The sequence below is a fragment of the Tachyglossus aculeatus genome, chromosome 5 (assembly GCF_015852505.1).
Source record: "Tachyglossus aculeatus isolate mTacAcu1 chromosome 5, mTacAcu1.pri, whole genome shotgun sequence".
Taxonomy (NCBI): domain Eukaryota; kingdom Metazoa; phylum Chordata; class Mammalia; order Monotremata; family Tachyglossidae; genus Tachyglossus; species Tachyglossus aculeatus.
In genome coordinates, this window is record NC_052070.1 from 40,597,329 (window position 1) to 40,624,437 (window position 27,109).

The 27,109-nt window shown below is 50.1% G+C and overlaps 1 protein-coding gene across 1 annotated transcript in view; it reads left to right on the plus strand.

Moving 5' to 3' along the window:
* Positions 1-27,109, plus strand: part of ARHGEF16 (Rho guanine nucleotide exchange factor 16) — a 58,015-nt gene that overhangs the window by 28,503 nt on the left and 2,403 nt on the right. Inside the window, exons 6-14 of the mRNA XM_038746715.1 lie at positions 921-1,081; positions 10,048-10,200; positions 10,992-11,121; positions 12,539-12,616; positions 18,856-18,948; positions 21,632-21,777; positions 23,784-23,987; positions 24,820-24,893; positions 26,557-26,664. Coding sequence (XP_038602643.1) covers positions 921-1,081; positions 10,048-10,200; positions 10,992-11,121; positions 12,539-12,616; positions 18,856-18,948; positions 21,632-21,777; positions 23,784-23,987; positions 24,820-24,893; positions 26,557-26,664 — 1,147 coding nt within the window. The remainder of the gene's footprint in view (positions 1-920; positions 1,082-10,047; positions 10,201-10,991; positions 11,122-12,538; positions 12,617-18,855; positions 18,949-21,631; positions 21,778-23,783; positions 23,988-24,819; positions 24,894-26,556; positions 26,665-27,109) is intronic.

Here is a 27,109-nt window from a genome sequence, read left to right on the forward strand (position 1 = left end):
AGCGCTTAGTACAGTGTTCTGCACACAGTAAGCGCTCAATAAATACAAATGAATGAATGAATACTTCAAATCTTCTTTGCTATGTACACAGTTAATATTAATAATAATGATAATGATAACTGTGATATTGTTAAGTGCTTACTATATGCCAGGCACTGTATTAAACATTAGGGTAGATACAAGGTAATTGGGTTGGACACAGTCCCTGTCCCACTTGTTATTACATAGGGCTCAGTCAAAATCCCCATTTTCCAGATGAGGGAACTGAGGCACAGAGAAGATAAGTGACTCACCCAAGGTCACACAGCAGACAAGTGGCAGAAACAGGATTAGAACCCAGATCCTTCTGGCTCCCAGGTTTATGCCCTATCCACTAAGCCATGCTGCTTCTCTTCACAACTTTCTGCAGCCCTTATGCACATATCCATAATGCCAAAGCACTAATTCACAAACAGACCCCCATTCCTTCTTCCTCTTCCCTGTAAATGATTTAGTATTTATCTCCCTTGCTAAAGTGTAAGCTCCTTGAGAAAAAGGATTATGTCTACTATTGTACTCTCCTGAGTGCTTAGTAGAGTGCTCAGCACACAGTAGTTGCTCAATAAATACTATTGATAATGGGCTGAGATTTGGAGAACAGTGATTCCCTGGTCATCCCATTTGCTTCCTTCCTGGTTCCGTAAACTGGGCCTTGATCACTTTAGACCCAGTCCCTGAGACACAGACTCAAACCCGGGGCCCAGAGAGGGTGATTCCACCCCCAGAGAGGGTTCCCTCTGGGCCCTCAGAGAATCTGGTCTCTGGCAGCCCCATCTCAGCTTTCCCTTCCTGCTGTGAGGGTCGGTGTATTCTGGTTGACCTCTACGGCGGGTGTGAGTGTGTCTCTCCTTCTGTTTCCTGCCACTCTGTCTGTCCACTAGGCGATCTTCGAGATCATCACATCGGAATACTCCTACTTGCACAGCCTGAGGATCCTGGTGAGCGAGTTCCTCCAGTCAAAGGAGCTCAAGGCCACCATGACACAGATCGAGAACCACCATCTCTTTTCCAACATCGCGGACATCCTGGGCGCCAGTCAGAGGTATGCCCGCTCCTTGACCTCACTGTCCGGCCCCTTTGAAGTACCTTGGTCCCCTGAGACTCTTGTCGGTTTTGGGACGGTCCTGTGAGGCAGGACTTCCGGAGCTGGGGTCTCATAGTTTTGGTTGACATTGCTGTCCATCAGGACTTTCAAAACATAAGAAAGAAGACCTACAGAAATGACCCCTGCTGGGTTACATTGGTCCATCTAGCTGTGAACTCTGTCTCTGATATCAGCACCAGGATGCTTGGAGGAGTCCTGTGCACCCACCCTCATGCTTAGGGATGCTCTGTCCAACCCCTAGCTCTCCTCTCTCCATACCTGCTCTCTGTCCAGAGTTCCAGCACAAATCGTCCAACACCCCAAACTCTCCCCTCTCCACTCATTCTTCCCTCAGTAACCCAGGATAGACCATTCAACACCCCTAACCCTTCCCATTAGCATCTTGCCTTCTAGTGACCCAGCACAAATCATCCAAAAACCCCTAACTCTCCCCTCTCCAACCGTGACTCTCCTCCAGTAATCCAGTCTGGACTATCCAACACCCCTGTCCCTCCCCTCATCACAGACTCTTACCTCAGTGACCCAGCATAGACCATTCAACATCCCTAACGTCCCATCCCCACCTTGCCTTCCAGTGACCCAACACAGATCTTCCTGGACCTCTAACTCTGCCCTCTCCTTGCAGTGACCCAGTTTGGTCCATGCAACAACCTGACTCTATACCCTCTCCATTCTTGATCTCCCTCCAGTAACCCATCATCATTCATCTGGCACCCTGACTGTGCTTTCTCCCTCCCTGACTCTCACTCCAGTGACCCAGCATGATCCACCCAACACCATGACTCTGATTTCTCCATCCCTGATTCTCCTTTCTCCATCCCTGACTCTCCCTCTAGCGACCCTATAGAAAATGATAGAACCTCGCTTTGAACCTGCTGTGTGAATGGACCCCACATGCTTAACCTCTAATGGGGAAAGAAGGGTTTCTGTCAGCTCTGAACCTGCCCCCTCCAGATCCAGTGGGGGCCCCTTAACCAGCTGCTGTGCTTAGCTTTTGGGGAATGGCAATTTCCTGTCTGTCCTTGGACTTTGCTCGTGTCTGCTGCCCCTGTTGTCAAGATTAGAAGGCACAGCAGTTGCACAGCATCTTCCAAGGCCTTTGATGACACCCTGATCCTACTCCTTACTCTTCCTTACCTAGCATCAATCAATCAATCAATCAGTCATATTTATTGAGAGCTTACTTTGTGCAGGGCACTGTATCAGTTGGGAGAGTACAACACAACAATATAACAGATACATTCCCTGCCCACAACAAGCCCAAATGTTCCCTGTGGGTGTTTTTCCATTTACCCCTGGGTAGGGCCAATCAGTAGTATTTATTGTGCACTTACTTTGGGCAGAGGACTATACTAAGTGCTTGGGAGAGCACAGTGCAACAGAGTTGGTAGACATATTCGCGGCCCACAACAGGAAGTGTTTTCCCCCACCAAAGGGGTGAGGACAGCAGAGGTGTAGATCCATGGAGGATTGGGCAGGGGTTAGCGGGGACTGCAGCCCTCCCCACCACCCCAAGGGTTGGGGCCTTCTCCACCCCACAACCATAGTGGACCTGTTCACTCCCTCTCACTCACTTCCCCTGTGGTCCCTTAGGAGAGCCGGGAGCAGTTCCCAGGCCCTGCTCCAGCTGCGTCTCCAGGAAGTGTGGGAGGCGCCCGCCCCGATGGGTATCTCCCCAGTCCAGGCTCTGTGGAGTGTGTGTTTGTTTATCTAGACTCTGGGGTGGCAGCTGGGGGGGGGGGGGGGGGGGAGAGGGAGAGGGAGAGGGAGAGAGAGAGAGAGAAAGAGAGAGAGAGAGAGAGAGAGAGAGAGAGAGAGAGAGAGAGGAGAGAGAGAGAAAGAGAAAGAGAAAGAGAAAGAGAAAGAGAAAGAGAAAGAAAGAACACGCATACCCTCCCTCAGGAGCCTTGGTGTCTGGCCGGGGATACGACACTCTGAACAAGTTCACCCAAAGGTCCCTAAATGCCAGTGAGTGGGCAAGGCCCCCAGCCATGCAGGAGCTGTGGCCGAGAGGTTTCGGTGAGGAGAAGGCATACGGATGGTTGACCTCAGAGCCACGGCGGGACACAGGTCTGGTGTGGGCTGGCACCAGGAGGAGGCCCGGGTGCCCAGGTCCTGGGCATCCCATCAATCAATTGATTGTATTTATTGAGCGCTTACTTGTGTATAGAACTGTACGAAGAGCTTTTGAGAGTAGAATATAAAAGAGTTAGTCATATTCATTGAACACTTAATAAGTGCAGAACACTGTACTAGAAGCTTGGGAGAGTACAGTACAACAGAGTTGGTCATTCAATCGTATTTATTGAGCTCTTACTGTGTGCAGATTGCTGTACTAAGTGCTCGCTCCCCTTTCCCTTCGTCGCTCTCGCAACACTAACCCACTGACTTGGATCACTGCCACTGTCCACCTCTTTCGCTGTTATGCTCGAGCTGCTGAACGCTGCTGGCGAAAGTCTAAACACCAAGACTACCTTGTTCACTTTATGTTTATCCTTTCCTGCCTTAACTCTGCCCTCTCCTCTGCCAGGCAAAACTATTTTTCTTCCGTTATTGACACCCATGCCCATCACCCTCATTAGGTGTTCCGGACATTTAACTCCCTCCTTAGGCCCCCAGTTCCTCCCCTTCCTCCATCCTTCACCCCCAGTGATCTGGCCTCCTACTTCATTAGTAAAATTAACACCATCAAGTCTGAGCTCCCCAAAGTCACCCCTCCCCTTCTCCCTCCCGCCATCCCTCAACCCTCTCCGCTACTCTCCCATCCTTCCCAGCAGTATCTTCAGATGAGATCTCCTCTTTCCTCTCAAGTGCCACTCCATCCATCTGTGCTTTGGACCCCATTCCCTCTCCTATTGAGAAGCAGCATGGCTCAGTGGAAAGAGCACGGGCTTGGGAGTCAGAGTTCATGGGTTCTAATCTCAGCTCTGCCACTTGTCAGCTGTGTGACTTTGGTCAAGTCACTTAACTTCTCTGAGCCTCAGTTACCTCATCTGTAAAATGGGGATTAAGACTTTGAGCCCCATATGAGACAAACTGATCACCTTGTATTTTCCCCCAGAGCTTAGAACAGTGCTTTGCACATAGTAAGCGGTAAACAAATGCCATTATTATTATTATTATTATTATTATTATTATCTTATGAAAACTCTCACCCCTTCCCTCCGCCCCTCCTTAACTTCCATCTTCAACCGTTCACTCTCCACTGGTTCCTTCCCCTCTGCATTCAAACATGCCTACATCTCCCCCATCCTAAAAAAAATCCTCTCTTGACCCCACTGCTCCTTCTAGTTATTGCCCTATCTACCTCCTCCCCTTCCTTTCCAAGCTCCTAGAGCAAGTCGTCTACACTTGCTGCCTCAAATTCCTCAACTCCATCTCTCTCCTAGACCCCCTCCAATCTGGCTTCCATCCCCTAAACTCCACTGAAACTGCCCTCTCAAAGGTCACCAATGACCTCCTTCTTGCCAAATCCAATGGCTCCTACTCTATCCTAGTCCTCCTCGACCTCTCAGCTGCCTTCGACACTGTGGACCACCTCCTTCTCCTCAATACGCTATCCAAACTTGGCTTCACAAACTCTGTCCTCTCCTTGTTCTCCTCTTATCTCTCTCTCCGTTCATTCTCAGTCTCCTTTACGAGCTCCTTCTCCCCCTCCCATCCCCTTACTGTAGGGGTTCCTCAAGGGTCAGTTCTTGGTCCCCTTCTGTTCTCTATCTATACTCACTCCCTTGGTGAACTCATTCTCTCCCACGGTTCCAACTATCATCTCTACGCTGATGACACCGAAATCTACATCTCTGCCCCTGCTCTCTCTCCCTCCCTTCAGGCTTGTGTCTCCTCCTGCCTTCAGGACATCTCCATCTGGATGTCTGCCTGCCATCTAAAACCCAATATGTCCAAGACTGAACTCCTTATCTTCCCTCCCAATCCCTGCCCTCTCCCTCACTTTCCCTTCACTGTAGATGGCACTTCCATCCTTCCCATCTTACAAGCCCGCAACCTTGGTGTCATCCTTGACTCCGCTCTCTCATTCACCCCTCACATCCAATTCGTCACCAAAACCTGCTGGTCTCACCTCCACAACATTGCCAAGATCCACACTTTCCTCTCCATCTAAACCGCTACCTTGCTGGTTCAATCTCTTATCCTATCCTGACTGGATTACTGCATCAGCCTCCTTTCTGATCCCCTACCCTCTTGTCTCTCCCCATTTCAGTCTATGCTTCACTCTGCTGCCCGGATTATCTTTGTAAATAATAATAATAATAATAATAATAATAATAATAATAATAATAATAGTGTTTGTTAAGCGCTTACTATATACAAAGCACTGTTCTAAGCTCTGGGGAGGCTACAGGGTGATCATGTTGTCCCACTGGGGGCTCACAGTTTTAATCCCCATTTTCCAGATGAGGTAACTGAGGCCCAGAGAAGTGAAGTGACTCGCCCAAAGTCACACAGCTGACAGTTGGTGGAGCCGGGATTTTAACCCATGACCTCCGACTCCAAAACCCGGCTCTTTCCACTGAGCCATGCTACAAATGCTCTGGGCATGTCACTCCTCTTCTCAAAAATCTCCAATGGTTGCCTGTTAACCTTCGAATCAAGCAAAAACGCCTCATTCTTGGCTTCAAGGCTCTGCATCACCTCTCCCCCTATTACCTCCCCTACTTCTCTCCTTCTACAGCCCAGCCCGCACACTCCACTACTATGCCACTAGTCTCCTCACTGTGCCTCATTCTCACCTGTCCTGATGTCGACCCCTAGCCCAGGTCCTTCCTCTGGCCTGGAATGCCCTCCCTCCACACATCTGTCAAGCTAGCTCTCTTCTTCCCTACAGGGCCCTACTGGGAGCTCACCTCCTCCAGGAGGCCTTCCCAGACTGAGCCCCCTTTTTCCTCTCCTCCTCCTCCTCCTCTCCCCATCGCTCCCCTCCCTCCCTCTGCCCTACCCTCTTCCCACAGCACTTGTATATTTGTACATATTTATTACGCTTTTATTTATATATATTTACTATATTTATTTTACTAATGATGTGTATATAGCTATAACTCTATTTATTCTGATGGTATTGACACCTCTCTACCTGTTTTGTTTTGTTGTCTGTCTTCCCCTTCTAGATTGTGAACCTGTTCTTGGGTAGGGACCATCTCTATATGTTGCTGATTTGTATTTCCCAATTGCTTAGTAATAATAATAATAATAATAATGGCTAAGCGCTTGTTAAGTGCTTTGTTAAGCGCTTACTATGTGCAAAACACTGTTCTAAGCACTAGGGGGGATACAAAGTGATCAGGTTGTCCCACGTGGGGCTCATAGTCTTAATCCCCATTTTACAGATGAGGTCACTGAGGCTCAGAGAAGTTAAGTGACTTGCCCAAGGTCACACAGCAGATATGTGGCGGAGCTGGGATTAGAACCGATGGCCTCTGACTCCCAAGCCCGTGCTCTTTCCACTGAGCCACACTGCTTCTCTACGGAAGTACAGTGCTCTGCACACAGTAAGTGCTCAATAAATATGATTGAATGAATGAATGAATATATTCCTTGCCCACAACGAACTTTACAGTCTAGAGGGTAGACAGCATCCCACTGCAAGGAGTTCACAGTCTGGAGAGCACTGCCAGCGGATGCTGGGTGGCTGGGAATGCCTCTCACAGGGTGTGGATGCCCTGGAGGACACAGCAACAATAGCAATAATCCGCTTGGGCAATTTAGGCACAATTAAAATAATTAGACATTGGAAGCTGATGAAGCCCAGAAGAGCACTTGTGACTGAGAAGTAGTGGTGGTTTTCCTGTGCCTAGCCTAAACACCAGGCCAGGTCGATGGGGCTTAAATGTCCTGAAATGCTGACAAGGGGCTTTCTCCTAAGCATTTTCACATCATTTAGCCGTTTCTGCCCTTGCAACAGCCCTGGGATTACTCTCCCCATTTTGCAGATGGGGGAACTGAGGCTGAGAGAAGTTAAATGACTTGTGCAAGGTTTCACAGCAGGTCAGTAGTGCCCCACCCTGTGTGGTGACATATCATCAAGAAGCAGTGTGGCCTAGTGAAAAGAGTTTAGGCCCGGGAGTCAGAGGACTTGGGGACTAATCCTGGTTCAATTCAATTCATTCATATTTATTAAGTCCTTACTCTGTGCAGAGCACTGTACTAAGTGTTTGGGAAAGTACATTACAACAATAAACGGTGACAGTTCCTGTCAAGCTCACAATGTAAAGATTCTGCCGCTTGCCTGCTAGATGATCTTGGGCAAGTCTCTTGACTTCTTTGTGTCTGTTTCCTCATCTGTCATATGGGAATTCAATCCCTGTTTTCCCTCCTACTTAGACTGTGAGCCCCATATGGGACAGAAACTATCTTCTACAGGAAGACCTTGTATTCATTCATTCATTCAATCGTATTTATTGAGAGCTTACTTTGTACAGAGCACTGTACTACAGTGCCGGGGACATAGTAAGTGCTTAACAAATAGCACAATTTTTATTCTCGAGAAGGAGCTGTTCTTCCCTGGGCAGGCCCTGAAGTCTGGGTCCAAATCTCAATTAGCTGTTGGGTTCATGAGGGACCAGGATTTTCCAGACTCTAGCTTGTGGAAGAGCAACAGAGACCAAGGTTGGGGAGGGGAGAATGAAGAGAATAGTGTTTTCATTCTGTTTTTTTGTTTGGGTTTTTTATACTTGATAAGTGCTTACTATGTTCCAGGCACTGTACTAAGCTCTGGGATAGCTACAAGCTCATCAGTTCAGACACAGTCCCTATCCCAAATGGGGAACAGAGTCTTAATCCCCATTTTGCAGACGAGGTAACTGTGGCCCAGAGAAGTTGAGTGACTCATCCATGGTCACAAAGCAGACTAGTGGCAGAGCTGGGGTTAGAACCCAAGTCCTTCTGACTCCCAGGCTCGCGCTCTACCCACTAGGTTGTGCTGCTGGTTCTGCCTCTGCTGCACTGTGTGACCTTGAGCAGGTTGTATGCCCGCTCTGAGCCTTCTTTGGGAAGTCAGCATGACATATCCCTCCCTTTGACCTCCTTCCCAGGATGGTAGGCCAAAAACAGAGCTCATTAGCCCTCTCCCTGACTTTCCCATCTCTGTTGATGGCACTAACATCCTTCTCATCTCACAAGCCCACAACCTTGGTGTCATCATCGACTCTGCTCTCTCATTCACCCCTCACATCCAATCCGTCACCAAAACTTGCCGGTCTCACCTCCGCAACATTGCCAAGATCCGCCCTTTCCTCTCCAACCAAACTGCTACCCTGCTGGTTCAATTTCTCATCCTAACCCGATTGGATTACTGCATCAGCCTCCTCTCTAATCTCCCATCCTCCTGCCTCTCCCCACTTCAATCTATACTTCACGCTGCTGCCCACATCATCTTTGTGCAGAAATGCTCTGGGCATGTTACTCCCCCCCTCAAAAATCTCCAGTGGCTACCAATCAACCTATGCATCAGGCAAAAATTCCTCACCCTCAGCTTCAAGGCTCTCCATCACCTCGCCCCGTCCTACCTCACCTCCCTTTTTTCCTTCTACAGCCCAGCCCACACCCTCTGCTCCTCTGCCACTAACCTCCTCACTGTGCGTCGACCCCTGGCCCACATCCTCCCTCTGGCCTGGAATGCCCTCCCTCCACACATCTGCCAAGGTAGCTCTCTTCCTCCCTTCAAAGCCCTACTCAGAGCTCACCTCCTCCAAGAGGCCTTCCCAGACTGAGCCCCCTCCTTCCTCTCCCCCTCCCCATCCCCCCGCCTTACCTCTTTCCCCTCCCCACAGCACCTGTATATATGTATATGTGTTTGTACATATTTATTACTCAATTTATTTATTTTACTTGTACATATTTATTCTATTCATTTTATGTTGTTAACATGTTTTGTTTTGTTTGTCTCCCCCTCCTAGACTGTGAGCCCGCTGTTGGGTAGGGACCATCTCTATATGTTGCCAACTTGTACTTCCCAAGCACTTAGTACAGTGCTCTGCACACAAGCGCTCAATAAATATGATTGAATGAATGAATGAATTAGCCACTCCTACAGTGTCAGATGACCACTTAAGGAGCTGTCCTTACCTCCAAATGTGACAGACGGGACATGAGTGATATTTATTGGGCACTTCAAGGGCGGAGTGCTGCACTAAGCAGTTGGGAGGGTACAGTAGAAGCAAGAATCATGTTCCCTGCCCTGGAGCAATCACCCGGCTAATGGGGGAGATGCACTAACAACAGTATTCCTGGGTGGAGCAAGAGGAAGAACAAGGATCAGAAAGGGAGTTGAACCAGTCTGCCTGGATGAAATAACAAAGCCACTAATTGAATGTGCGGTTAGAGACACATAAATGCAAGAGGGCTCAGGGGGACTTGGGGGTTGGTGCCACAGGGAGTGTTGGAAATGAATCCAGGAAGGCCTGTTGGCCAAGGTATTTGTTTGAGGGCCTGCCGGGAGCAGGACACTGTGCTGGATACTGATTGGGTGCAGGGAACTGTGCTGAGTGCCTGCCAGGAGCAGGGCACTGTGCTGGACACTGGTTAGGGGCAGGGCACTGTGCTGAGTACCTGCTGGGATCAGGAAACTGTGGTGGACACCGGTTAGGTTCAGGGAACTGCACTGAGTGCCTACTAGGAGCAGGGCACTGTGGATGATGCCAGTTAAGTGCAGAACACTGTGCTGAGTGGCTGTCAGGAGTAGGGCACTGTGCTGTGCACTTTGGGAACATAAAAAGAAGTGAAAGACGCCCATCTTGGCTTCAAAGATATTACAACCCTTTTCCCTCATAGGGCATCGCTGAGCTATGCCCTCTGACAGCCCTAACCACTCCCCATGGGGCCCCAGGGGCAGGAGGGACCCTGGCATGCAGGGCTCAGGCCTCCTCTGTGCCTTCGCCCTCCTGCCCCAGGTTTTTTGAGGAGTTGGAGAAACGGCACCGAAAGAACGTGTGCATTGAGGACATCAGTGACATCCTGGAGGAGCACGCCAACAACCACTTCCAGCCCTATGTCGCCTACTGCTCCAACGAGGTCTACCAGCAGAGGACGCTGCAGAAGCTCACGTGAGTCCCGCTTGCTGCACCGGGCTGTGAGCAATGGCGGCATTGCCCATGAATGGTGGGTCACCAGTCATGGGTACAAATCAGTGGCCCTGAGAGGCGGCTTCCGAGGCCCAGACGATCCGAGTTTCTCACTGAATGAGGATTTTTTTTCAGCTCGCTGACTGACTTCTCTGAGTCCAGGCCTGGTTTCCCTGTGGGGCACCTGGCCCCAGGGCCCCTTCCCACCACCACTACTGCAGTGGCCTTGTCCTGGATAGGGGTGACATTGGGAAGCAGGAAGCAACATGACACAGTGGATAGAGCCTGGATGGATGGGCCTGGGAATCAGAAGGTCCTCCTTCTGGGCTGTGAGCCCATTGTTGGGTAGGGACCATCTCTATATGTTGCTGATTTGTTCTTCCCAAGCACCTAGTACAGTGCTCTGCACACAGTAAGTGCTTAATAAATACAATTGTTTGAATGAATGAATGAAAGGTCATGGGCTCTAATCCTGGCTCTACCACTTGTCTGCTTTGTGACCGTGGGCAAGTCACTTTACGTCTCTGTGTTTCAGTTACCTCAGCTCTAAACTGGATATTGAGACTGTGAGCCCCACATGGGACAGGGATTGTGTCCAACCCGATTTCCTTGTATCCACCCCAGTGCCTGGCACATAGTAAATGCTTAATACCATAATAATTATCATTATTATTATTAACCATGGGAGGGTTCCCTTTGGGCGTGGTCAGAGGCGGAGGGGGCGGGAGTGGCCCCTTCCTGAGTCCTGGAGGAAGTCACTTCTCTCTCTCCAGGAACTCCAACCCGGCCTTCAAAGAGGCCCTGAAAGAGATCGAGAGGCGACCGGCTTGCGGCGGGCTCCCCATGATCTCCTTCCTGATCCTGCCCATGCAGAGGGTGACCCGCCTTCCGCTGCTGCTGGACGTGAGTAACTGGGGATGGGGGCCATCAGTGAGCTGCAGGGAAAGGGGATGTGGGCTTGGTGGTGGTGGGGCTGGAGCGAAACTGGAATGGGGTCCCAGGCCTTGTGATGGCCATCTTGGATAGGGAGGGCCCAAAGCCCAGCAGGTTAAAGGGACTGACATGCTGGTCCTCCTTGAACTGACCTTCATTCCATCTTGAGCTCTCTAGACTGTAAGTTCCTTGTGGGCAGGGAACGTGTCTACGAACTCTACTGCATTGTACTCTCCCAAGTGTTTGGTACAGTGCTCAGCACACAGTGAGCACTCAATAAATACCATTGATTGAACCTTTTCCTTCTGTTTGGAGGAATGCGTGTTCCACAGGGGCTGCTGGAGGAGAGCCTGTTCAGGGAAAAGTTACCCCAAGGCTCCCAGCCTGGTTCCACCCTCAGGGTGATGGCCCAATCTATCCCAAATGATCTATTTTTAAAATTTTTTAAGGTATGTTTTAAGTACTTTGTGAGCTCGGGTAGACACAAGATCCGAGGAGAATTTTCTATTTTGTGGACTATCTAGGCCAGGCTTGTAGGCCCTCTCCAGCCACATGTCTGACTCCTTTCTGACCATTTGATTTTAAGCTCCTTGAGAACAGGACTCATGCTTATTACTTTCATTTTACTCTCCTAAATGCTTTGCACAGTGAAGGCTCACGATAAAAACTAGTGGATAAATAGTGGATAAATGGGCAACCTCGCCCAACCTTGCCACATAACCAGTCCAAACTAAACTTCAGCTCCTCCAGACCCCAAAAACTACTACAATCAATCAAGCGGCCAATAGTATTTCCATGTGCAGAGCACTGTACTAAGGCTTGGGAGAGTACAGCAAGAAAGTAGGTTGCATTCCCTGCTCTTCAGGTGCTTACAGTCTAATGGAGTAGCTTTACACACAACCTCTCCTTGCTGCCTTGCTATGACTTCAGCATGACCCTGGGATCCCACTCTGCCACTTGTCTTCTCTCTGACCTTGGGCAAATCACTTCATTTCTCAGGGCCTCAGTTACCTCATCTGTAAAATGGGGATTAGGACTGTGTTCAACCCGATTTGCTTGTATCCCTCCAACACTTAGTAAGCACTTAACGAATACCTCAATGATTATTAATTACTATTTTCTCTTGTGTTGTATTATCCACTGCCCTTCTTTATCAGTGCAGAAAATGAAAATGCGAATAGGCATTTAGCCTCTTATTGCCTCATTTATTCATTTCATTCAATCGTATTTATTGAGTGCTTACTGTGTGCAGAGCACTGTACTAAGCACTTGGGAAGTACAAGTTGGACACCCCCCCCCAACCCTTGGGACGAGAGATTGAGGTGCTTCTCTCAGCTCGGGATTCTGGAAGGCTTTCGGCTCATTCTTCAGGCCGTGTTCTCTGCAGACCATCTGTCAGAAGACGCAGGGCCACTCGGAGGAGCAGTATAAAGCTGCTAATCGAGCACTGAAGGCCATCAGCAAGGTGAGATCCTCTAAGCACCTTCTCGGCTGGCTGGGCTCCCCTACCCGCTCTGGGACTTCCCTGGGGTGGTGTCCATTCTCCCCTACCCATTGAGCTTGGTCTTGGGGGTGGACAGCCTGGTTAGCAGGGAAGGGACAAAGGTGGTATTGTGGATAACAGTATCACCATTGATAGGAGCCAGGAGTCCAATGGTACCTCATCTCGCACCCCCACCCAGGTGGGCACGAGTGAGGCAATGAGGGCTGCTTCTGCTCTTAGTAGTGGCCAGGTGGGTCAGAATCTTGGGTGCAAAGAAGGTGGATGGACAGAAGAGGAGGACAGGGGGAAATACTCTGCTTCTGAGTATGGCCTTGGAAGGTTGATTCTATGAATCAGTCAATCAGTCAAATTTATTTATTGAACACTTACTCTGGACAGAGCACTGTACTAATTGCTTGGAGGATACGATTGAGTTGGAAGACATGATTCCCTGCCCACAAGAAGCTCAGAGTCCAGAGGGTGGGACAGACATTAAAAAAATTGTAGATGGATATGTGCAGAAGTGCTGTGTGGGTAGCGTGAAAGTCAAAGTACTGAAGGATTACAAACCTAAGTGTATTGGCAATTCAGAAGGGAGGGTAAATAGGAGCCATGGGTGTTTAGTCGGGGAAAACCTTTTGGAGGAGATGTGATTTTAATAAGGTTTTGAAGATTGGGGTGTGGTGGTCTATTGGATATGAAGGGGGAGGGATTTTCAGGCCAGAAGGAGGATGTGGGCGAGGGGTCAGTGACAAGACAGAAAAGATTGAGGTACAGTAACTAGGTAGGCATTGAAGGAGCTAAGTGTTCAGATGGGGTTGTAATAGGAAATCAGTGAAGTAAGGTAGGAGAGATAGAGCTGACTGGGGGCTATAAAACCTGTGCTAAGGAGATTCTGTTTGATGCGGAAGTCGAAGGGTGATGATTGGAGGAGTTCTAGAGGATTGGGTAGACATAGACTGAACTATTTTTAGAAAAATGATCCAGGCAGCAGAGTGAAGTATGGTCTGGAGAGGGGAGAGGCCAGGGGCAGGGAGGTCTGTGAGAAGGCTGTTGCAGTAGTCAAGAAAGGATATGACAAGTTTCTGCCTGTAAGCGCGTTGTGGGTAGGGAATGTGTCTACTAAATCTGTTCTGTCATTCATTCATTCAAACAATCATATTTATTGAGCACTTACTGTGTGCAGAGCACTGTACTAAGCGCTTGGGAAGTACAAGTTGGCAACATATAGAGACGGTTCCTACCCAACAATGGGCTCACAGTCTAGAAGGGGGAGACAGACAACAAAACAAAACATGTGAACAGGTGTCAAGTTGTCAGAACAAACAGAATTAAAGCTAAATAATAATAATAATAATGATATTTATTAAGCTCTTACTATGTGAAAAGCACTGTTCTAAGCGCTGGGGGGATACAAGGTGATCCAGGTTGTCCCACGTGGGGCTCACAGTCTTAATCCCCATTTTACAGATGAGGGAACTGAGGCACATAAATAGAATAGTAGATATGTACAAGTAAAATAAATTGAGTAATAAATCTGTACAAACATATATACAGGTGCTGTGGGGTGGGGAAGGAGGTAGGGCTGGGGGGATGGGGAGGAGGAGAGGAAAAAGGGGGCTCAGTCTGGGAAGGCCTCTTGGAGGAGGTGAGCTCTCAGTAGGGCTTTGAAGGGAGGAAGAGAGCTATCTTCATCACTAAATATGAACATCCACACATATCTGCATAGAAATCTGATGGATTCCAATATAAACTTGGTCATAACATAATGTGTTAGTATCTAGAAATCAATTTTGGTATCATATTAAAATGGATCAGAATCTGGTCCCAGACTGAAATTTAGCTATGATCTTCGCCCATCCCTAAGAAAGTGTTTCAAAGTGCAGTTCTGACATAACACATGCATGGATATGTTTAGTGTCCAAGGCTGTGAGAATAATGGATACACATAAAGGATGGTCATGAGAAGAAAGGCTTCCCACTGTTGGGTAGGGACTGTCTCTATGTGTTTCCAATTTGTACTTCCCAAGCACTTAGTACAGTGCTCTGCACATAGTAAGCGCTCAATAAATACGATTGATTGATTCAAAATCACTGGTGTTTTCGGGGAAAGGGTCGGGGATTATTTATTTAATTCTCTCAAGGCCAAATATTCACATTTATAGGATGAACTTTTTCCCATAGATGGAAGAGTGAGAGAGTACCTCCCAAGAGCTTAGTACAGTGCTCTGAACACAGTAAGCACTTGATAATTATGATTGATTGATTAATTGTATTGGCAAAGAGGCTGTTTGGATTGAGGGGTTGGGGCAGATTCTGCAGATAATGTGGAATAGTAACCAACTCTAGTAACCAACCCCTTCTAGACTGTTAGCCCGCTGTTGGGTAGGGACTGTCTATATGTTGCCAACTTGTACTTCCCGAGCGCTTAGTACAGTGCCCTGCACACAGTAAGCGCTCAATAAATATGATTGAATGAATGAATGAACTTGAATGCTTACTGTGTGCGGAGCACTGTACTAAGTGCTTGAAAGTACAATTCAGCAATAAGGAGAGACAATCCCTGCCCATGACGGGCTTACAGTCTAGAAGGAGGGAGGCAGACATCAAAACAAGTAAACAAGCATCAGTATACATAAATAGAATTATAGGTATATACATATATACATAAGTGCTGTGGGGCACAGCAGGAGAGCAAAGGGAGCAAGTCGAGGTGACGTGGAGGAGACGGGGAGCTGAGGAGAAGGCGACAGTCTGGGAAGTCCTTTAGGGGAGGTGCGCCTTCAGTAGGGTTTTGAAGGGGATAGAGTGATTGTTGGATTTGAGGAGGGAGGGCGTTCCAGGCCAGAGGTAGGACGTGGGCTAGGGGTGGGTGGCTAGACAGGCGAGATCGATGGGATTTGGTGACAGAATGTGGGGCTTGAATGAGTGAAATGAGTCTTATCCTTGACTCTTGTGAGAGAGGGAGGATAGTGGTGTTGTCTACAGTGATGAGAAAGTCTGAAGGAGGACAGGGTTTGGGTGGGGACTATTTTGGACTGTTTTCCCAGTGCTTAGTACAATGCATTGAACTCAGTAGGCGTTCAGTAAATAGAGAAGCAGTGTGACCAAGTGGAAAGAGCACAGGCCTGGGAGACAGAGGACCTGGATTCTAATCCCAGTTCTGCCAGTGGCCTGCCATGTGACCTTGGGCAACTCACTTAAATTATCTGGGCCTCAGTTTCCTTATTTGCAAAATGTGGATTAATTACCTATTCTCCCCCTTCCTTAGACTTTGAGCCCCAGCAGGGACAACTCTATCTGCCCCGATTAACTTATATCTACCCCAGTGCTTAGTACAATGCTTGGCACATAGTAAGCGCTTAACAAATGCCATTATCATCACATCATCATCAATACTGGTTCCTTCCCCTCTGCCTTCAAACATGCCCATGTCACCCCCATCCTAAAAAAAACCCTCTCTTGGCCCCACCTCCCCTTCTACTTATCACCCAATCTCCCTCCTACCATTCCTTTCCAAACTCTTAGAATGAGTTGTCTGCACGCGCTGCCTCGAATTCCTCAGTGCCAACTCTCTCCTCGACCCCCTCCAATCTGGCTTCCGTCCCCTACATTCCACCGAAACTGCCCTCTCAAAGGTCACCAATGACCTCCTGCTTGCCAAATCCAATGGCTCCTACTCTATTCTAATCCTCCTTGACCTCTCAGCTGCCTTCGACACTGTGGACCACCTCCTTCACCTCAACACACTATCCAACCTTGGCTTCACAGACTCCGTCCTCTCCTGGTTCTCCTCTTATCTCTCTGGCCATTCATTCTCAGTCTCTTTTGCGGGCTCCTCCTCCCCTTCCCATCCCCTTACTGTAGGGGTTCCTCAAGGGTCAGTTCTTGGTCCCCTTCTGTTCTCTATCTACACTCACTCCCTTGGTGAACTCATTCGCTCCCACGGCTTCAACTATCATCTGTACACTGATGACACCTAAATCTACATCTCTGCCCCTGCTCTCTCTCCCTCCCTTCAGGCTTGTGTCGCCTCCTGCCTTCAGGACATCTCCACCTGGATGTCTCCCTGCCATCTAAAAATCAATATGTCCAAGACTGAACTCCTTATCTTCCCTCCCAAACCCTGCCTTCTCCCTGACTTTCCCTTCACTGTAGATGGCACTACCATCCTTCCTGTCTCACAAGCCCGCAACCTTGGTATCATCCTTGACTCCACTCTTTCATTCACCCCTCACATCCAATTCGTCACCAAAACCTGCTGGTCTCACCTCCACAACATTGCCAAGATCCGCCCTTTCCTCTCCATCCAAACCACTACCTTCCTGGTTCAATCTCTCATCTTATCCCGACTGGATTACTGCATCAGCCTCCTCTCTGATCTCCCCTTTGCCTGTCTCTCCCCACTTCAGTCTATACTTTACGCTGCTGCCCGGATCATCTTTGTGCAGAAATGCTCCGGGCATGTTATTCCCCTCCTCAAAAATCTCCAGTGGCTACCAGTCAACCTACGCATCAAGCAAAAACTCCTCACTCTTGGCTTCAAGGCTCTCCATCACCTCATCCCCTGCTACTCACCTCCCTTCTCTCCTTCTACAGCCCAGCCTTCACACTCCGCTCCTCTGCCGCTAACCTCCTCACTGTACCTCATTCTCGCCTGTCCCGCCATCGACCCACGACCCACATCCTTCCCCTGGCCTGGAATGACCTTCCTCCACACATCCACCAAGCTAGCTCTCTTCCTCCCTTCAAAGCCCTACTGAGAGCTCACCTCCTCCAAGAGGCCTTCCCAGACTGAGCCCCCTTTGTCCTCTCCTCCTCCCCATCCCCCCCGCCCTACCTCCTTCCCCTCCCCACAGCACCTGTATATATGTTTGTACAGATTTATTACTCTATTTTACTTGTACATATTTACTATTCTATTTATTTTGTTAATAATACAAACAATACATAATTGTACTGTACATAACAATAATAATACAAATAATACAATAATATAATAATAATATTTTGTTAAGAGCACAGACTTTGGAGTTAGAGGTCATGGGTTCAAGTCCCGGCTCTGCCAACTGTCAGCTGTGTGACTTGGGAAAGTCACTTAACTTCTCTGTGCCTCAGTTACCTCATCTGTAAAATGGGGATTAAGACTGTGAGCCCCATGTGGGACAACCTGATCACCTTGTAACCTCCCCAGTGCTTAGAACAGTGCATTGCACATAGTTAGTGCTTAATAAATGCTATTATTATTATTATTATTATTATTATTATTATTATTAATGATGTGCATTTACCTTTAATTCTATTTGTTCTGATGACTTGACACCTGTCCACATGTTTTGTTTTGTTGTCTATCTCCCCCTTCTAGACTGTGAGCCCATTGTTGGGTAGGGACCGTCTCTATATGTTACCAACTTATACTTCCCAAGTGCTTAGTACAGTGCCCTGCACACAGTAAATATGATATATGATATAAATATGATTGAATGAATGAATGAATGAATGAATACTATTACCATCACCATAACTACTACTACTGAGTCACTGTATCTCTGCCTCAGTGGCTGCATCTGCAAAACAGGGGCATTGATGCCTGTCCTTTCTTCCCTCTCCCTTTGTTCTTCCTAGAGAAGATACATGTGGACAGCTGGGAGAGAGCATGGCAAACTCAGGAGCTGGCAGGAGGGGGAGGGGAGGGGGTGCCAACTCAAGGTGGAGGGCTTAGCCCAGTGTAGCCAGCTGGAAATCCCTTTCAGAGCTTCAAACTGGGGCCGGCTCCACTCTCCCCAGTAATAACCATGGTATTTGTCAAGCTCTTAATATGTGTTAAGCACTGTACTAAATGCTGGGTTAGATAACTAGGTCCCCTATGGAGTTCCCAGTCTAAGTACAAGGGAGAACGGGTATCGAATCCCCATTTTGCAAATGAGGGAATTGAGGCACGGAGAAGTTAAATGACTCTGCAAGGTCCCATAGCAGACAGGTGGCAGAGCCAGCATTAGAACCCACATCCTCTGGCTCCCAGACCTGAGCTCGTTCCACAAGGCCACACTGCTTCTTAGTACCTACAAGCTGTCCCAGTTGGTCTGTTAGCGATAATGGTTGAGCACTTACAGTGTGCAGAGCGCTGCTCTGGGTGCTTCCTGTGGGCAGGGCTCTATCCTTGGGTGCCAGGGGGAGTGCAGTGGAGGTAAGCCCCTCCCGTTTCTCTGCTCTGTTGTCAGCTGGTGAAGCAGTGCAACGAGGGGGCCCACAAGATGGAGAGGACGGAGCAGATGTACACCCTGCAAACCCAGCTGGACTTCGGCAAAGTCAAGGTGAAATCCCCTGGCGGCCTTCCCAGGTCTCTCTGCCCAGAAAAACAGCCCCATCCCTGCTCCGTTCCCACCCCATCTCTGCCCCATCCCCTGAGTCCCAACCCCTGTGGGGTGACTGCTTCTTCCACTGGTGCACTGGCAGGCAGGTGAGGATGCCCTTGTGGGCTGGTACACTCCCTGCTCTGCCCTTGAGGGGCCACCTGTGGGGGCAGAGCCACTGACCAGAGGCCCCTTGCCCATCATAAATGCTGGCCAAACCAGCTTCTCTCTGGTGGTTCAGGGCAGGGTCATAGGGGTGGTGCATAGGTCAGCCTGGTGGGAGTCCAGGGGCTAGTGCCCCCCCAAACCTTGGCTGGGTTCCACTGTCTCCCGACACCCATCTGGGCATTGCTCACCCCAAGTCTCCAGCTGACCAGCAGGGTTGGCACCACCCAAGTCAGAATTTTCTGGCCCACCAGTGCTTCCAGCCTGTCTGCCTGCCCACCCCTCCCAAGCTTGTCCGTTTTGCCTCTCCCTCCACTGTTCCAGTGAAAAGTTGGTACCCACTGACCACAGAGGGTAATGGAGGAAAACCAGGGAAAAGGGGTGGATTAGAACCCGAACCCTACTTTTTCCTAGGTAAAACAAGATTCACTCTACCCAGGACAGAGGGCAGAATCCTGCTCCTTAGCCCTCATTTACCCCCTTCCCTGATGGCCGGGTCCCTGACCCATCGCCCTTCCAGCCTGTAAAACCACGTTAGGCCAGCCCTGCCCGTGGGCCACAGTTCTCCCCAGCCAACAATTGTGCTTCCTGGACAAGGATCAGGTGTCCTCTCCCCACTCTCCATTACTCCTTCCATCCTCCCCGCATCCTTTCCCCACTTTCCATTCCCCACTCTGCTCTTTTCCATGCTCTCCCCACTCTGCATTCCCTCTCCACCATCCCCCATCCTCTCCCCACTCTCCATTTCCCCCTTCACCCTCCCCCCATCCTCTGCCCTCTCTACCCACCCCCATCCTCTCCGTCTGCCTCTCTGCCCACCTAGCATGGTGTAGCACTGCATATAGCATGTGGACCTGGGCTTTGCTCTTCCCAGTGGCCAGGGCTGCTTCCAGCTGCAGGCACAGACTTGGTCCCTCAGGCTCCTGGGAACAGCCATTGCCTCTGGAAATGGACCCAGCTATTCTGGGTCTCTGATGTTTCACACGAAAGACCCCACCTGAGCTGCCCCTGACAAACTTCATGGCTCTTCGAAGCTGGTTTTCATTTCTCTGGGCCACCCGGGCACTGAGAGTTCAATGGGAGCTTTCTGTATCTGTCCCAGCCCTAACAGGGCAGGAGGGCCAAGATGGCCAGTTCCGCCTTTCCCCCCCACCACCCACCCTCTAAACTCCTTCCTTCTACTGGTCAGTTTAGGCTGACCTTGCTCTTACTGCACCCTCACCCTAGTGGGCAGGCAGCCAGGACATCAGCTCAATAATAATAATAGTAATGGTAATGATGATGGTATTTATTAAGCACTTACTATGTGCCAAGCACTGTTCTAAACACTGGGGTAGATACAAGGTAATCAGGTTGTCCTACGTGGGGCTCACACTTTTAATCCCCTTTTTAAAGATCAGGTAACTGAGACACAGAGAAGTTAAGTGACTTGCCCAAGGTCACACAGCAGGCAAAATGGTGGAGGCGGGATTAGAACCAACGTCCTCTGACTCCCAAGCGCATGCTCTTTCCACTGAGTCAAGCTGCTTCACTCTGACTGTTGGCAGGCACTGCTGAAAAAGGTTTTTGGTTTTAGTTTTTTATGGTATTTGTTAAGCACTTACTATGTGTCAAACGCTGTTCTAAGTGCTGGGGTAGACACAAGTGAATTAAGTTAGACACAGTCCCTGTCCTGAATGGGTCTCATAGTCTAAATAGGAGGAAGAACAGGTATTTAATCCCCGTTTACAGTTGAGGGAACTAAGGCACAGAGAAGTTAAGTGATTTGCCCGAGGGTCACACAGCAAGCAATTGGCAGGGCCAGAATTAGAACTCAGGTCCTCTGACTCCCAGGCCTGTGTTCTTTCCACTAGGCCATACCGTTTCTTACTAGAAGGACAAAGTTTAGTAACTAGAGTGAAATTGTGGGGAGTCAGTCTGTAAATTTCAATGAGCTGGGCTCCACCGCTTCCTTGAGCACAGGTCAGTCTATCAATTAGTGGTAAATATTGAGCACTTCCTGGAGCAGCCACTCCAGACGGTAAGCTCCTTGTGAGCAGGGATGGTATCTATTCATTCTGTTGTACTGTACTTTCTCAAGTGCTTAGTTCCGTGCTCTGTGCACATTAAGCACTCATTAAATCCCATTGATTGATTTGTGAGCCCTGACACTGTGGGGTGATGGAAGACTCGGCGCCCTTGTTTGATTTGTCTCACGCATGCTCCGGTGCTTCTTGGAGCAGGCTGGCACATGCTCTGGGCCCCTGATTGTCTCTGTCCTCTACATTGGAGGCAGAGGGTCTCCCAGGAGGTCTCCTGCCCTTTCCTTGGCCCCGGGAGGTGTGGAGCAGACGGGTCTGAGCCAGTTCCTGCAGAGCTGGCTTGGTTCCTGTAGATTACTGCCCTGCCATCTGCCCATCCCCACCTTCTCTGTATGCCCTTGCCATTTGCCTCCTGGGAGGTCCAGTGGCAGGAGTCTCTATGCTCTGTTTCCTGGCAGTCCTTCCCCCTCATCTCGGCTTCCCGCTGGCTGCTCAAGAGAGGAGAACTCACCTTGGATTCGGGGATTTTCCGGAAAATCTCTGGGCGGGCCACCTGCTACCTCTTCCTGTTCAACGACGTGCTGATTGTCACCAAGAAGAAAAGGTGACTTGGGCGGAGGGAGGAAGTGACTGGGGGCGAGGCTGGTGAGGCGGGGGAGGGACAGCCCCAGAGGTCCAGGTGTGGAGAGGGAGATCTAGGGGCTGGGAGGTTCTGGAATCCCAAAGTTGGAAGAGTATCCAAAGGTCTTCTGGGCTAACCCCCTGCCTTTGGAAAGAAAAAGGCCTCCTCCCCAGCACAGGGCCTTGGGGGAGTCACTAGAAGTAAAGGGGAATTTAAAGCATCAGCCCTGGAGACCGTGACTCCTTGCCAGTCACTGGAGGGAGAGGGGGATGTTGGAAGATTCCTGAGGTTGTTCCTGACAGCTGCAGAAAGAGGAATCCTCTTCCTTAAAAGGCTTGACCTTTGCCCTGCATCTGGGAACAGGAATCATTTAAGCCAACTAATTGCCCTTGTGACATGAGCGCACACCCTCAGGGCTCACACACTCACATTCCCGCATCCTGCTCCACCAGGCTCCCAGGAAACCACACTCACAGCCCTCCCGCCCCGCCCACTGCCCCCCTTCACCACTGGCATGCAGGCCCACTGGGAGGACCTGGGGTTGGGGAGGACTTCCCTGGACCAGGGGACGGAGCAGGGAGCTTCGGAGAGCCTCCCTGGATCAGGGGATGGGTCTGTAGGGAGCAAGTGTCCACATGCCTCTGCTTTCCAGGTTAGCACCTGCAGAACTCAAACCCTGGTTTTGCCACGAGAACTCGCATCCTCCTGCTTCCTGGCGCATATGGCCTATGACCCGCTCGGTGACCTTCTGTTGCTCCTGCAGGCTGGATAGCGGACTGGTCCCTGACCTTGCAGCTGGTGGCTGAGTGGCCTGGGGGACCAGCTGGGCCAGGCGGAGCGGTCTTGTTCTCCCTTGCCCTGCCAGGGATTCATTCATTCAATCGTATTTATTGAGTGCTTACTGTGTGCAGAGCACTGTACTAAGCGCTTGAGAAGTACAAGTTGATGCCTGGTTCTGGCCTGGCTCAGGCCGACCAGTCAGGGCTGAGGCTGGTTGGAGACCAGGAGAGTGGGAATCATGTATCTCACCCCTGAATGGTGCCAAGAGTCAGACAGCCCAGCCTGGAATGAGCCCATATCCCAGCATTGCTGCTGCTGTCTCCAAGCCCACCCCAAGTCCTTGTTGTCTCTTGGTCACCAGAGGATGGAGCCAGAAACCAGGCTCTGAGTAGGGGGTAGTAATGGCCTGGGTTTGGAGAGTCCCCCCGCCAAGCACCCCAAGACCCATGAGCAGCAAATGCTGCCTAGGGAGTTGACTAGGGGTAACACCACTCTGTGTGCAGGCTGTTAATTTCAGCACTGCTTCTACCTCAGAGCAGTGCTCTGCCCCTCCCAGGCACCCAATACAGTGCTCTGCTCCCAGCAGAAACCCGGTACAGTATGGCCTAGAAGCAAGAGCACGGGCTTGGGATAATGGCTCCACCACTTGCCTGCTGTGTGAGCTTGGACAAGTCACTTAACTTCTGTGCCTCAGTTCCCTCATCTGTAAAATGGGGATTGAGACTGTGAGCCCCTGAGTGACCTGGACTGGGTTCAACTTGATATGCTTGTATCCATCCCAGTGCTCAGTACAGTGCCTGACACATAGTAAGTGTTTAACAAATGCCATAATTATTATTATTATTATTATTACAGTGTTCTGCTCCCAGCAGGCACTTAGTACAGTGCTCTGCTCCCAGCTGCTGCCTAGTAGAGGGCTCTGTTCTAGTGGGCACCCAAGACTGTGCTTTGCACTAAGTAGGCTCCTGATAAATACCATGTGAGGCCGGGGGTGTGGGGGGGAGAGGTAGGAGGAGAAGCATCAGTCACAGTGACATCCAGGGACAAGTGACCAATCGTGGGAGAGATTTTCCAGAAGCTGCCTGAGGACAGTGCTCTGCACATAGTAAGCGCTCAATAAATACAATTGATGATGATGACAGAAATGAACCAGGCTGCCTGCCACTGGTCGTGGGAGGGGGTTCATCAGGACTGTCCTGTGCCCCCAGTGAGGAGAGCTACATCGTGATGGACCACGCCAAGACCGACCAGATTGAGGTGAAGAAAATCGACCAGGATGACCCGCAGCCCCCCGCCACTGGAAAGTCAGGCGGCGGGAACCGTAGTTCCTCGGTCCCATATATGTTCTGCGTGACCATAGCCAAGAACAGCGAAGGGAAACCGGAGAAGCTGCTGCTATCCACGGACACCCTGTGAGTAATAATAATAATAATAATAATAATAATGGCATTTATTAAGCGCTTACTATGTGCAATGCACTGTTCTAAGCGCTGGGCCCCAAGACCGCCATTCTAGACGGGCCACTGTCGACGGCAGTCCACCATCGATCATTGCTCCAACCAGTGGCCCAGACCAATTTTCCAATGAGAAAACTGAGCTGCAAGGAGGTTGAAGGGCTGGCCCAAGGTCCTGTGGCATATTAAGAGGAGGAACTGTATGCCTCCTCATTCAACTCCTGCTTGCTCCCTCACTCGTCCCCAAGACCAACTGCAGGAAGGGATCTCTGAGCCTACCATCTGTTCCTTAAAGCAGTTAGTCACCTGGGTGATGGGTTAGTGCTAAGGGGCTGGGCAGAGGGCATGAACATGATAATAATAATGGCATTTATTAAGCGCTTACTATGTGCAAAGCACTGTTCTACGCGCTGGGGAGGTTACAAGGAGATCAGATTGACCCACGGGGGCTCACAGTTTTACTCCCCATTTTTCAGATGAGGGAACTGAGGCCCAGAGAAGTGAAGTGACTTGCCCAAAGTCACACAGCTGACAAGTGGCAGAGCCGGGATTTGCACCCATGACCTCTGACTCCAAAGCCCGGGTTCTTTCCACTGAGCCACGCAACATCTTGGGGAAGTCTTCCTGGAGGGGGTGGGCTTTGGAGGATCTCAGGGGGGTCGAAGGGAGAGGACTCTGTGGGACAGAGGAGGCAACCACCTGCTTAGAAAATGGAGTGGGGAAGGAGTAGGAGGCTCTGGGGATGGACTTGGGGGTGGGGGACACAAAAGTCATATGCTCCCTGATGCAGGAGTGATCGGGTGCGGTGGATCACGGCCTTGGAACGCACGGAAAACAAGGAACCGGATTTGGCCAACAAAGGTGGTAAGCCTGCTGGGAAATCCGTGCCTGAGCCAGCAAACTAGAAAGAAAGGTCTGGTCGGTGGGAGAGGGGACTGGCCAAGGTGGAGCTTGTAATTGGTCTGGATTATCCAGGGCTACCAGCGGGGTTGGGGGTGCAGAGAGAGACTCCTGGCAGGAGCCGGGGCAAGGACCCCTGAGAGAGGTGGGGTCTTTGAAGTCCAGTGAAGCAGACAATTTGTTCTTTGGAAGATCTGAGTTTGGGTTTGGGGTCCCCAGGCAATCAATCAATTGTATTTTTTTGAGCACTTACTATGTATAGAGAAGCAGCGTGGCTAGAGAAGCAGTGTTGCTCAGTGGAAAGACCCCGGGCTTGGGAGTTAGAGGTCATGGATTCGAATCGTGGCTCTGCCACTTGTCAGCTGTGTGACCTTGGGCAAGTCACTTAACTTCTCTGTGCCTCAATTCCCTCATCTGTAAAATGGGAATTAAAACTGTGAGCCCCACATGGGACAACCTGATCACTTTGTATCCCCCAGCGCTTAGAACAGTGCTTTGCACATAATAAGTGCTTAAACAAATACCATCATTATCATTATTATTATTACAGAGAGCACTGTACTAAGTGCTTGGAAGAGTACAATACAACGGAATTAGTGGACACGTTTCCTGCTGATGTTTGCTCCAGACTGGGGGCTGGATGGGACTCTGAAGTACTGGAGAACATGCATACGTGCATGTACATGTATATTTTGGATGTGCACTCGTGTCTGGCCATCCATAGATGTGCAATGCAAGCATATGCATATGTGCTTGAGGGGAACATCTGGAGCCGTCCACAGATTTGAGCCATATTGCTGCTCAGTTTCGGGAAGAAGGGCTCCTCTTCCTTGCACCCTCCCCATCTCTGCAAATGCAAACAACTGGGAGAAGCCGGCAAAGCTGACCAAGCTGGAATTCCTGATTCCAAGCCGGAGGGGAAAGAGAGTGAAGGGCGCCCTCTGCTGGCTTCAGGGCTTCACCGTCCAAACCAGTCCCCCGGTTCCGGCCAAATATTCAGCCTGGAGCATTTTGACGTTGATTCTCCAATTCCGAGGGCAGAGGGCAGCGGACAGCCTGGGAAAGGGAGAGCCCGGCCACCTTGGCCTTGTGGACCTGAATGAATTATTCGCAGAACAAGAGGTCTGGCGTTTGCCCCGGTGGTGGATTTCTTTGATTCACCCCTGACAGCCAAGGTGGGTGATGGGGAAGGGAGTGTCAACTGGGCTCTTCTCTTCTAGGCTGTAAATTCCTTTGTCAGTCAAATTTATTGAGCACTTACTGTGTACAGTGCACTGTACTAAGCACTTGGGAGAGTCCAATGTAACCATAAACAGACACATTCCCTAACCACAACAAGCTTACTTGTGGGGGGTAACATGTCTACCAACTCTGCTGCATTGTACCCTCCCAGGTGCTTAGTACAGTATGCTGTACACTGTAAGCCCTCAGTAAATACAATTGATTGAGTACACCCTCCTCTGCTCCCCAGCTGCCTTTGCCTGCAACCTCTCTCAGGTGGGCCCCATCTTGGCATTTATGCCACTCAGGAGCAGAATGTAACCCCATGAAGCAGTCAGTGAGCCAGGCAGGAGGGTGGAGGCTGTGGGTCCAACACCCCCTCATCCTCTCCCCTTCTCTCCCCCAGGTCTGCATGAGAACCAGGTGGAGGTCACCAAGGCCTACATCGCCAAGCAGGCAGATGAGCTCACCCTCCAGCAGGCTGACGTGGTGTTGATTCGGCAACAGGAGGACCGTGAGTCCTGGCAGGGCGGGGTGCTTGGGGCAAGGGCTTCTGGGATCACACCCACCCTGAGCATGGGAGTATTTCTGGGTCTCCCATAGAGCTTTCACAGCTGGGATCCTGTCTCATCCCTGAGAGGGAGCTGTTGGGGGAAGACTAAGGGCAGAGGGGGTGGGAGGGGAGAGGGGGCTAAGTGTAGGGGGTTGTATAGGTTATTTTTCCCCATTTTGCAAATGACTGAAGTCCAAAGAGGTTAAGCAACTTGTCCAGGATCACAAAGCAGGCCAATGAAAGGTCCTCTGGCTCTGCCATGCTCTGACCACTAGCCCATACTGCCACCCTCTAGCAAAAGCCATTTTTATTGAGGCTTCTGGGGGCTGTGTGGGCTAGAAGATTTATCCAGGACGTGCCCTGCTTTTCCAGTGCTGGTGGGGCCCAGCTCATGCACTCCCAGGAC